Raw genomic sequence first — 12,644 nt, 5'->3', positions numbered from 1 at the left:
AACCTTTACTAACCATCTTTCATATTATACATCTAATACCCCTCCATTATTTCTGTTGTCTTGAGTTCTTTTATTTTTAAGATGTAACATCTCTTGTGGCGTGGGGTGGAGGGGAGATTAACCCACCATCATTCTCAATTTCTGGGGGAGCAGTATGAGCATGATCTCTGCCAAGTTACTTGCCAGCAACTTCCGAATTTCCGGGGTGTGAAACAGGCAAGAGGCCCCTGGATGATGCTAATCAGGACCTAGTGCCTGTTTTAAGAACCTATTGGCAAATTTAGCAAAATCTGGATAGAATATGCTCTACTCGGTTTCTCAGGGTCCAGAGCGGCCCAAGCAACGGTCCTTAAAGTGATTGCTGGAGGCCGCTGGAAGACAGGTAATCTTTCACTCCTTTACTTGCCTTATTGTGTTGGAACTTGCATGGTTTTCGTTATCTGCCTTCCTCAATATTGGGGTAAATTTTGAAGGCTGCAACATGGCAGATACAGGACTGTAGTGCCTCAAAGATGGTGGTGAATGACTTACCATCCTGTTCCCAATGCTGCTGTGACTATCACTAAGCATCAGAAATGTGCACTAGAGTGTGATAATCACCCATATGAAATTCAAATCAGTGTCCTAGAATGTACGCAGGACCACATTTTCCACTTTAGGAGAGTACTGGCTTGATCATGCACTGCATTTATGATATCAAAGGTTAATTTGTGCTCTAGCCAAAAAGGAGCCACCATGTAAGTTTCTGCGTCAGGCTATGGGACCAGTAGGCGCAGTTACTCTCTCAATTACATAGCCCATCAATATTAACAAGACTCAAGCATAAAGAATGGCTATTTGAGCTAGATACCTCAAGTTTGCTGGCAATTGTGGAATGTTACCTATTTATGTGTCTGTGGAGCCAACTTTCATCTTCAGGTCTAATTCAGTTCCAAATGATTTCAAATTGGTGCTAATCCAACTCCAGATGCAAACTGAAATGGGTTTAGGAAATAAAGTATTGGAAGAGGTAGGTTTTGTGTCAGTGAAAGTAAAACCGATAGGGGACAATTGAGAGAGTGTCACTCTGGGCAAACAAATGTCCAGCAGACTATTGATGAGCCTTTAAAGACATCTCCACCTAACAGCAGGCTTTGCCAATGCAATTTGTCAGGAGAATTTGAATGAGATCCAACAGCTAAATTTCTCTTGGGTGGCACGGTGGCGGCTCAGTGGTTACCACTATTGTCCTACAGCTCTAGGGATCCGGATTCGATTCCGATCCTGGGTCACTGTCTGTGTGGAGTTTGCATACTCTCCCCATGTCTGCGTGCGTTTCATCCGGGTGCTCCGGTTTCCTCCCACTGTCCAAAGATGTGCAGGTTAGGTGAATTGGTCATGCTAAATTGCCCCTTAGTGTCCAAAGGTTCGGTGGGGTTACGTACGGGGATAGGGCAGAGGATTGGGCCTAGGCTGGGTCTTCTTTCGGAGGGTTGGTGCAAACTCAATGGCCTCCTTCTATACTGTAGGAATTCTATGGTTCTATGAATTTCAAGCCAACCTGGACTAGCTTACAGAATGGTCACTCTGGAAATTTTGTGCCTTTTTTTGACCACAAAATGGACTTATCCCCTATTTAGAACAGCAGAACATTAGAAATGGGCTGCCCCTAAAATCACAATAGGAATCAAAGGGCACGTTTGAGATTCTTGTCCTCACATTTTTATCCTTTCTATAATGAAATTGCACATTCATGTTCCTCAGGGTAAGGCAAGCAATGATATCATTCTGTCCGATCAGAAACCATCTTTCCTTCACTCCTGAAATAGAGCCCTTTCCTTGATCAGATTTTATGTCATACACATTGTCTCAAGATGCCTTCAGCTATGCGGAAAAGAATTAGAGTTTCAAAATCCGTTTAGTTTTTTTTGAGCCTGTTTTATGTTTTATTTCAGAGGTCAGCTCTGGGAAGGATGGGAAGGCTAGACTTCTGGAAAAGGCTGTCTTCTTCAGCAGCATCAACTGGCAACAACTTGAAACTTTGTACACGCAGGGTGAAAACCTGTATGATTATCAACCGAATTTCAATTTTAGCCTTCATGACTGAATAAACTGAGGGGCTGATGTAGATAGAATGTTTGCACTGTTGGGGAATTTTAATAGATAAGTAAACTATCAAGGGTATGTAAATGAGAGTGGGGAGCCTCTTCCACTGGTTATTAGACTATCTACTGTAACTCAAAGCAATGCCTCACTTTGTTCACAAGCCGTCACTTTGGAATGCAGCGCTCTTGAAATACAGGAACTGACTGATTTGAGCCGAGGAACAAGGTGCATTTTTTGGTGAAGCGCCAGGATTTAAGAACATTCTCATTACCAATGCAAGTTTTAATTTGCGGATAAAGAACCCATACGCGAGTCAGCTACTCCACTTAGTTTGGAAAATAAAAAGCAGGGTGAAAGTAAATTTGTAATGCTGGAACGGATATCAAAATCAATGCCGAGGAAATAACTGTAAGAGAATATAATTGGAAGGGATGAATCAACTGGCGAAGACCTTATAGAAAAGGCCTTGTTGAAATGAAAGGGAAGTGAATTAATATTTAATAGAGAGTAATGATTTCATCAATAACCAGCCCCATTCTGAGGATTCTGTTTTGTTCCAAGGACCTGCATATCTGTCTAGCCTCTGGCACCATTATTTCTAGACAGCTTTGAGATACACATGATTAAGAAAGGCCAGCTTCTGTATAATACGTAGAATTATATCTTGTAAATACTTTTGTGTCCATCAATGAAGTTGATTGAAGTGGTTTAGAATTTAAGTCAATTCAGACTGGAATGCCCAACTACATGAAAAGAGATCAAAAAAACAACTATTATTGAAACTTTAGCAGCTGACTCATCTTGTTGTTAATACAATTTAAAATCTTGTTTCTTGCTAATTTGTTAACTTTCGTGAATTTGACTGGTAGATTGGTTGAAGTGATTTTAAACTCATTGATGAAATCAGGGTCTGCAACTATATTATATCTTTAAAGTTGTTTTAATTTTAACACATTTATTAAAAATAATTAAGTGTATAACGAACAGGCATAAAATCATTTGCATCTGTTTTGATTCTCGCACACATGATAGGTTTTACTTTTTCCTCAACTGAGGATTTCAACCCGCCTCACCCCTCCTCACACCCATTGTTGGGAGAACAATGTTTTTTTCTTAAAAACATTTTATGAAGGCATTTGTAATTTTTTAACAACAATTTTGAATGCAAACATAACACAGAAAATACCCTCCCCCAACCAACAACCATACCCAGCCAACATGGTTGATCGAACTCTTTACTGTGTATGTTCTATTTCAAACAATTCTGCTATCACCACCCTCCTAGAGCCATGATAGGGGTCCCATTGTCATCACCTTCCACCCACCAACCTCCAAAATATCAGATCATCCTCTGCCACTTATGCAACCTCCAGACTGATGCCACCACCAATGACATCTCCACTTTCAGCAGTCTGAAGGGACAATTCCCTTTGGGAATTGCTATGGGGAATGAACCAGGGAATGGCAGTCCCCCAAGCTGTGAAGTACTGTTCGTCTCTGTTACCCCAACAATCCCTTCCCCTTCCAACGACACCTTCTTATGCAAGTGCAGAAGAAAACAGCTGCCCTTTTACCTCTTCGCTTCCCAATGTGCAAGTCCCCAAACACTGCTTCCAGATTAAACAGCGATTTGCTTGTGTTTTCAATTGAGTATACTGTGTTCACTGCTCACAATGTTGTCCCCTCCATATGGGGGAGCCAAATCACAGACTTGAGTGACCGCTTTGTGGAGCATCTCTGTTCAGTTCACAAACTTGACCTAAATCCTCCAGCCTCCTCTTGCAGTATTTTAATTCTCCACTTTTCTCACACTCTGAACTTTCTGCCTTTCATTTCCTGCGGTGTCCCATTGATGCTCAACACAAGCTTGCCGCAACAGCAACTCGTCTTTCAATTCGGCACTTTGCAGTCTTCAGAGTTACACATTAAGTTCAACAATTTTAAATGATAACCTCTGCCCCAATTTTGTTTCCCCTTTTCTCTCTTGGTCCTCACTTCTTTCCTTTCAAATGGTAGCCATTCAGGGTCCAGGCATTCACACTTGGGAGTCTCATCTTTTTTTGTTCCTTTTCTTGTCCCACTACCACTCCTGTTGGCCTTAGCACCATTCAACCTTTTGTCATTTAATCTGTCCTGTCCTCTGTCCTATCAGAAACCATCCTTTGTATTATACTTCCCACCCTTCCTCCTTCAGCCTGCTCAAAACCTATCATATTTCTAACTTTGCAGTTCTGACGAAATGCCACAGACCTGAAATGTTAACCTGGTTTCGCTCTCTGCAGATTTTGCCAGATCTGCTGAATATTTCCAGCATTTTCTGCTTTCATTTCAGATTTCCACCATGCATAGTATTTTATTTTTGTACAAAATAATTTGTGTTTACGATATGTGGGTTAGTCAGAGATAGATATTGGGTGAGTAGGAGATTCGGTCTGTCTAAATGTGATATTCTAGGTTGTCAATAACTGGGCATACGTGCCTGCCAAAACCTCTGGTCTAAGGATGAAGAAAGTCATAAATTCTAGCAGACTAGAATAATTGAAAGGTTATTTTTAAGAAACTCCCAAAATTGAAGCACCAAGAAAGCTGCTTGTGGCATGCTTTACAAATTACTCACTTCTTGAAACTAAAATACTTGATACTTTAAAAACAACATATTCTGGCATATACAAGGAGAACAGTTACTCCAGCTGGTTGATCATTCTAGACTGTAAGAAGCTACTTTCTTAACCATGTATCTAGTTAGTAGACGTGCACTAATTGTAATGTTGTTTGAGATTTTAAGACATCATGTCATTCTAGTAGTTACTGCTGGAACACATTATAAATACATAGTTTAAAATCTTTAGAGTAAATTGAATAATCCCTGCTCTGATATGAAACATAACCTTTGAAAGGAGCAAGGGTGACTAATGGAGTTAAAATATTGTTTTGCTGCAATAGCTACATGCTGTTGAAGCTTTTCATCTTGCACTCAGCATAACAGTTTACAGGAATAGCAATGGTGAAGGGAACAACAATTTCTATTGCATGAGAAGTGAGTGCTGATTAGTTGGCAAATGGAATCTGAGTGGTAGAGGCATTGTTATGGGGAATGCACCAAGGAACAATTAACAGTCAAGGTTTTGTTCAAATTCAAACCAAATAGGTTGAGTTTCATTGATCAAGGCATTGATCAAGAGATGAGCCACAGAATGGCTGTCCCCCAAGCTTTTGTTTAGTTGCAAAAAGGCACAATGATTAACAAGTGCTGTCCAATCAGGGGATTGGACATTATGTTTTGAGTTTGTCAATTATGGGCTGGTTGGGTACGGTCCGTACTTTGGCCATTGTGATTAGCCAAAGGGACATGCTGTTTGATATGATTCGCCAGTCTTTGGGACATATACCTTACATGCCTAGCATCACATTGGCACTGAAATTAATATACCACATTTGAATGATAGACAGGACATTGTTTTGGCTTGATGGCAGCATCCTGTTAGTGAAGAATACCACTCATGTTGCTACAGCCTTGTAATAGAATGAAACTGCTAATTTCACATGTTGCTCAAATTTGTGAGAGATTTCTGAAGTAAACCGGCCACATTTCAGGTGCAGAAGTGGCAACCTTAGACCCATCCATGAGTTTGCGCAATATACAACAAGCAGTGATCCGATCAGGGTAGCCATTATCCCACGGGATGGCTTTGGTGTGCCCTTTCTCAGCATCAAGCTTGCATGGTGAGCAAATAGCTCAGACTTTATTTATGAGATTGCCAATAAGGCCAATCACATGGAACTATATTAAACAGTGCATCCCTTCGGCCCGACAGCTTTAAGGACAGCCATTTCCTCGCTCATTTCCCATGGCAATGCTTTAAACAATCAGAGTCAACCTGTTCAGTTTGAATTTGAAAATCTTGGCAGTTAACTGTGCCGTGATGCATTCTCTATGGCAACGCCTCTACCAATCAGAGTGCACTTGCCAAACAATCCGCCCACTCTTCTCATGCAGTATAAAATGTTTTCTTTGCTATTGGTATTCGTGCAAACTGCCCTGATGAGTGCAAGACAAAAAGCCAATAACATATCTCTCTTGTTTTTGGCCATACTGAAATTCTACACTACCAAGTGACTATAAAATATTGTAGCTCTCCAATCCACAATGCTTTTGTGTGATGGTCCCTGTGTGAGCAGGAATTACTGAATTTATTCTACAATATATTGCAAACATTTATCTCTTAACATTTTCTATGGACGTAAAATGGTTTTTGAGGAACATTGTTGCAAATAAATGGTTATCATTATGTGTTTGTCTGACTAAGCTTGTGTATTAATTGTATATTAATTCTTACAAATATTTCAAACAAGAATTAAATCTTTGTTTTTGTAACTGTAACTTTCTTGCAAGTGTTGAAACTGTCTGTCACCTCAGCACTGATGAAATCAAACATCAGTTACAAGACTGAAACCTTTTTTAAAAATGTTATTAAAGCTTTACTGTCTTCAATAAATATTTGTCTGTAACCTTTAAGTATATAAAAGCTCACTCTCCTGTTTATGGTATTTCAGTACTTTCTGTTTCTCAAGACTGTGGAATCAAGCAGTGTTTAAGAGTAAAGAGAAATTTCAGTATCAATTTGAACAAAACATTTTATGACTATTATTCCCTTCCCAGTTCCATATTTTAAAATTATTTCTCTTTAATATTAACTTTGAGTAATAAACAGTTGTTTGCGTTCTATAAATCTTATATATTATGTGTTCTTTATAATTTGATTTTCTGTGCATTTACAGTGTAAAATATCCTAAAGTAGATTTAGAGCGAACTGCAGAATATTTCTCAGTTGTGTGCATTATTGAGCTTTTTTTTTTGAAAAAGAAAGTGTAATTATGCTTTTTGACTGATACAAACAGACCTATTTCTGTAGCGGCTAAAAGGTTAAAAGTTCAAATATTGCCCATTGAACTAAGGGACAAACTCCAATATTCATTGCAAAATGAAGGAATGTGCAGCATTCGGAAGGTGTTTGGAACCATTCACAGCTCTATCCAGCCCAGTGTCCTCGACAGACAGAGGCTCTTGGCATCGCCTGAGTCTGAAGGAAGCCGCATGTGATTAAAGTTTCCATTTTTGGGTAATATTAATTTATTTGCTTATCTCAGTGACTTGGCTCTATGTGGTTCAGATGTGAGTAATGCCCACCATCACCAATCTGTAGTACTTATTTTCAATAGTTCTGAATACACCCGAATGATTTGAAGATGTCAACCACCAAAATGAGGATTTCAGAAACATGTTAGTAAACTACAGGCACTGCAAATTAATTCAAACACAAGGATGTTATTCCAAAATTTGAGAACACAGAATCGGCATCATTGATTGAGTTCTTTCCATGGCAACTCAAATTATTTTCCAAGAAATACATTTTAAGGTGCTAGATGTAAAGAATAAACAATAATTCAAAAATAAATCATTGCCTACTTAGTTATTTGAATGATTTCTGTCATATGCTTTATGCAAATTAAGTTATTTTGACACTTTAATGACTGGGGAGGTTGGTGGTAAACAAATATAGATTTATTTACACTATTTACAAAGGCCTGCATAACGCAACATATCAATCGCAGTACAATCCTAGCTGGGATGACTAATCACACTAGGCCCTGTTTGGGCCTGCTTTTATGTTAGCTTATAATGAGCCCCAGGTGACTGGCCTCCACCCACCACCTGGAAAGCTCGTACTCACAAGTCCTACGGGGTGATCAATAATGGTTTCCCCGTGGTCCTTGTGGGGTTTATGACATCCCTTTTCTCCCCCCACCTAACAAAGTCCAAAGGTCCCCCTTCAACCATCAAATGTGGGGGCCTTCTGCGCCCCTGCGCCCACGGCTGCATAGCTCCCTGTGGCAGCTCTGGGTTCAGTAGAGTGTATCGATTGGCCAATCGCCATTTCCTGGCTTACCTCCGAAGAATTACTGCAGCGACCTCTGTTCCGGAGAAGTCATCGTCCGCCAGCATGTACTCATCTGCATCTATCTCGGAACCAGAATCATCCTACTCTTGCTGGACCAGGCGTGAAGACATGATGGCTGGGCCCCCAGACTGAGGGGCAGTCCCTGGTGTGGCAAAGACGCTACGACTGCAGGCCGCACGTCCTGAAGGGCGGGTTCACGCTTCGTCATGTGGTCCAAGCGTTTTCTTTGGATCTTTCTCTGAATACGGGCTTTATACTAAACCAAGTCTGCAAGTTCCAGTATCATACCCAGGAGCCACAATGCTCCATCACCAAAGTTGTGAGCATAGAAAACATCCCTGGCATCAAATGCGTGCTCTGACACCCTTAGACCGTGGTGCCTATTCTGAATCTCCTGTTGCCTCTCTACTTTGCTGCCAAGACTCTGAAAGGTCAGACTCAGCCGAGTCCTGAGCCTTCGGCCCATCGATAGCTACGCAGGGGCAATTCCTGTCATCGTTATACAATAACTAAAAAGGAACCATGCCAACTGTGTGTCCATGAACCCCCAATGACTGCTTTTTCAAGCCCCTATTGAAGGTCTGGACCACCCTTTCTGCAAGTCTATTGGAGGAGGGATTATACGGAGCAGTTTGAATATTCCAAATGCCATTCTGCCACATAAACACGCCAAATTCCACGCTAGTGAACGGTGTCCCATCATCTGTCACTAGAACCTCTGGGATCCCATGGGTGCTAAGAGTAGCCCAGAACTTTTCAATCATTGCACTGGAGGTCATCTTGCATACCTCCAGCCACTTCGAGTTGGCATCCACGATCACAAGGAATATGGACCCCATGAACCGTCCAGCAAAATCCTCATGAAGATGAACCCAAGGCTGAAGGGAAGTTGTCGGCAAGGGTTTCTGAAATTCCTGGCATGCTGGACAGCTTTGCACAACCCTCTCGATGTCCTCATCGATACAGGGCCACCAGACATATTGCGGGCCAACATTTTAATTTTGATGCCCCTGGATGGACACTATGCAGGTCCTACTGCAGGGCCTCTTGACCCTGTGGGGGATGGCCACACGGGCTCTCCACATTATAAAGGCCACAAGAAGGACGTCCTTTTTCCCTCCACTCAACAACATAAAACGAAGATTCACCAATTCCAGGTCCCGCTGTGTCCAGAATATCTATTAGCAATGGGCATGGATATTTAATAATGAGTGTGCTTATTAGGTAATATGTATGGAGATTAGATAAAAACCATGAATATTCATAAAGAGAACCAGAGCAAATATTCTCTTGAACTGAGAAGATGGGAGGCGATGGTTGACAGAAGAAAAATAAATAATTAATTTTTATTTTAGTTAGATAATTTCCATTGATAGGCAAATCAATGTCCAAGAGATCATAATCTAATAAATGCTCAATAAAGGATGTGGGATTCTTTTTCATGAGCGTCACTGAATATTAAATTGCTTGCAGTATTTGCAAAGGTACCAGATAATTATTTGAAAGAGAATTCGAAAGGCTATGGAAAAAGTAGGGAACCGTACTACCGAAGATCCCTAAATTCAGAACATTGGGAAGGGTTACTCTCGGATAAATATGTGTAAGGGTGAATGTTAATGGTCTCAAAATTGAATCACAGCCGAGCTATGCACAGTACATAGTATTTGTACAATCAGCTGCTTATAATGATGCTGGTGGCCAGTCAGCATTTCCCATACTGCTTGTTGGTTGCAAGTCAATCGTGGAAATTGCCTATGAAGATACTTAAAAGCAGACAAGCAAATCTGAGTGAGAAGGTTAATGGAACCCACAGGCATCAGGAAACAGCCTCTGCTAAAAATGACTGAAGGAGGAAAAAAGCAGGTAATGATGTTATTCAATGCTGTTTAGGAGGCACTGGACGAAGGAGTGGGGAGGAGGTGGGAGATCCTCTTTACCCTGCGGAAGACAGAAGTCCCTCCAGGCATCTACACGGCCAACAGTGAAAATAAATAGCAGAGCATGTCAACGCCAGGATTATTGCATTTCGGACAGGCCAGGAATGTTGCAACAAAGCTAATGATCTAACAAGAATTGATAAGGTTAAGACGACTGCTCTGGTACTCTCTGATCATAATTGCACCACTTAAAGCTTCATTATTTACAATATTCATAAAGCTTTCCAACCCCACTTCCCTTCTTGCTTCAACAATCATGGTACCACAGTTCACTACATTTCTTTCTCCTCACATTCATAGACTCATCACCATTCCAATCTAAAACTCAAATAAAGACTGTTACGACACCCTGGGTGAGTGCGCGGTCAATTTCAGCCTCACAGACCCTGAAGTCCCAACATTGGATGGATTGGATTGGATTGGATTTGTTTATTGTCACGTGTACCGAGGTACAGTGAAAAGTATTTTTCTGCGAGCAGCTCAACAGATCATTAAGTACATGAGAAGAAAAGGGAATAAAAGAAAATACATAATAGGGCAACACAACATATACAATGTAACTACATAAGCAGTGGCATCGGATGAAGCATACAGGGTGTAGTGTGAATGAGGTCAGTCCATAAGAGGGTCATTTAGGAGTCTGGTGACAGTGGGGAAGAAGCTGATTTTGACTCTGTTCGTGCGTGTTCTCAGACTTCTGTATCTCCTGCCCGATGGAAGAAGTTGGAAGAGTGAGTAAGCCGGGTGGGAGGGATCTTTGATTATACTGCCCGCTTTCCCCAGGCAGCGGGAGGTGTAGATGGAGTCAATGGATGGGAGGCAGGTTCGTGTGATGGACTGGGCGGTGTTCACGACTCTCTGAAGTTTCTTGCGGTCCTGGGCCGAGCAGTTGCCATACCAGGCTGTGATGCAGCCTGATAGGATGCTTTCTATGGTGCATCTGTAAAGGTTGGTAAGAGTCAATGTGGCCATGCCAAATTTCCTTAGTTTCCTGAGGAAGTATAGGCGCTGTTGTGCTTTCTTGGTGGTAGCATCGATGTGGGTGGACCAGGACAGATTTTTGGAGATGTGCACCCCTAGGAGTTTGAAACTGCTAACTGTGGTGGTATGTATTAGGGGTCATGTGGGACTGTGAAGCCGTGATGCTATTGGCTGACAGATCCCGGATCCTGGTTGGCTGCCGACTCCTGGCTCCGCCCTGAAGGTGGAGTATAAGAACCCGAGCTTCTCCCCGCAGCTTCATTCTGTTGCTGAGCTGCTGGGGACAAGCATCACTTAATAAAGCCTGGATCGACTTCATCACTTCTCATCTCTCTCGTAAGTCATTGTGCGCTACAATTTATTAAGGGAGCTTAAAAGACTATGGAGCTCCGGATCGCCCCGGAATGCCTGCGGATCAGCCCCTACGCAGCGAACTCGGCAGCAGTATTTAAACACTGGCAAGCATGCTTTGAAGGCTACCTCCGAACGGCCCCCGGCCGGATCACAGAAGACCAGAAAATGCAGGTCCTGCATTCGAGGGTAAGCCCGGAAATTTACCCTCTCATAGAAGACGCAGAGGATTTCCCAACGGCGCTCGCATTGCTGAAGAACATCTACGTTCGGCCCGTTAACCAGGTCTATGCACGCCACCAACTCGCGACGAGACGACAAAGTCCCGGAGAATCGCTAGAGGAATTCTACGCCGCGCTGCTAATTTTGGGACGGGGCTGCAGCTGCCCGCCGGTGAACGCGATCGAACACACGGACATGCTAATTCGTGATGCATTTGTGGCAGGTATGAACACTCCCCAAATCCGCCAAAGACTTTTAGAAAGAGAGTCGCTAGGACTCTCAGAGGCATGGGCCCTTGCAGCTTCCCTAGATGTGGCCTCGCAAAACGCCCGCGCCTACGGCCCCAACCGCACGGCAGCCCCTTGGGCTCCGTGTACCCCCGTCGCGACAAACTCCCCCACCCCCCCCCCACCGCAAGCTTGCGCGGTTAAAGCGCCAGATCATCCCGGGGGGGCCTGCTGCTATTTCTGCGGACAAGCAAAACACCCCCGGCAGCGCTGCCCGGCCCGCGCAGCTATTTGTAAAAGCTGCGGCAAGAAGGGCCATTACGCGCCAGTGTGCCGGTCCCGGGGAGTCGTCGCAATCCGCGGAGAAGAACGAGCCCAGCACATCCCAAAAGCTCCCCAACCCCCCCCCCCCCCCAGCGCCACATGTGCGACCCACGGGGGCCGCCATTTTGGGTCCCAGGCACCACGAGGGGAGGATGGGCGCCGCCACCTTGTGACCCCCCAGCCACATGCGATTCATGGGGGTGGCCATTTTGTCCACCCCCGACCATGTGCGATCCATGGGGGCGGCCATTTTATCCACCCCCGGCCGCGTGCGATTCATGGACACCGCCATCTTGGTTGACAACAAAGGACCCCAGCATCGACGGCTCCACGGGGTCCGAAGAAGACGCCGCGACACTACTACCACGACTGGCTTCGGTGACACTGGATCAATCGCGGCCCCGGACGCTCCAGACGACGACAACAACGGTGCTGGTCAATGGATACGAGACGCCATGCCTGATCGACTCCGGGAGCACTGAAAGCTTTATTCACCCAGACACGGTAAGACGCTGTTTTCTGACCATCCACCCAAGCACGCAAAAGATTTCCCTAGC

General features: G+C 43.5%; 1 protein-coding gene across 4 annotated transcripts in view; it reads left to right on the top strand.

The window, feature by feature from the left end:
* LOC140428406 (extracellular sulfatase Sulf-2-like) overlaps window positions 1-7,541 on the top strand; it is a 598,468-nt gene extending 590,927 nt beyond the window's left edge. For all 4 annotated transcript variants that reach the window (XM_072514825.1, XM_072514822.1, XM_072514823.1 and 1 more), the window contains one exon: window positions 1,935-7,541. In XM_072514825.1, coding sequence (XP_072370926.1) covers window positions 1,935-1,965 — 31 coding nt within the window. In that variant the 3' untranslated portion in view covers window positions 1,966-7,541. The remainder of the gene's footprint in view (window positions 1-1,934) is intronic.
* Window positions 7,542-12,644: the final 5,103 nt, after the last annotated feature.

The sequence above is a fragment of the Scyliorhinus torazame genome, chromosome 8 (assembly GCF_047496885.1).
Source record: "Scyliorhinus torazame isolate Kashiwa2021f chromosome 8, sScyTor2.1, whole genome shotgun sequence".
Taxonomy (NCBI): Eukaryota; Metazoa; Chordata; class Chondrichthyes; order Carcharhiniformes; family Scyliorhinidae; genus Scyliorhinus; species Scyliorhinus torazame.
Note: the sequence above shows the minus strand (reverse complement) of the source record. Positions and strands in the feature narration are given on the sequence as shown.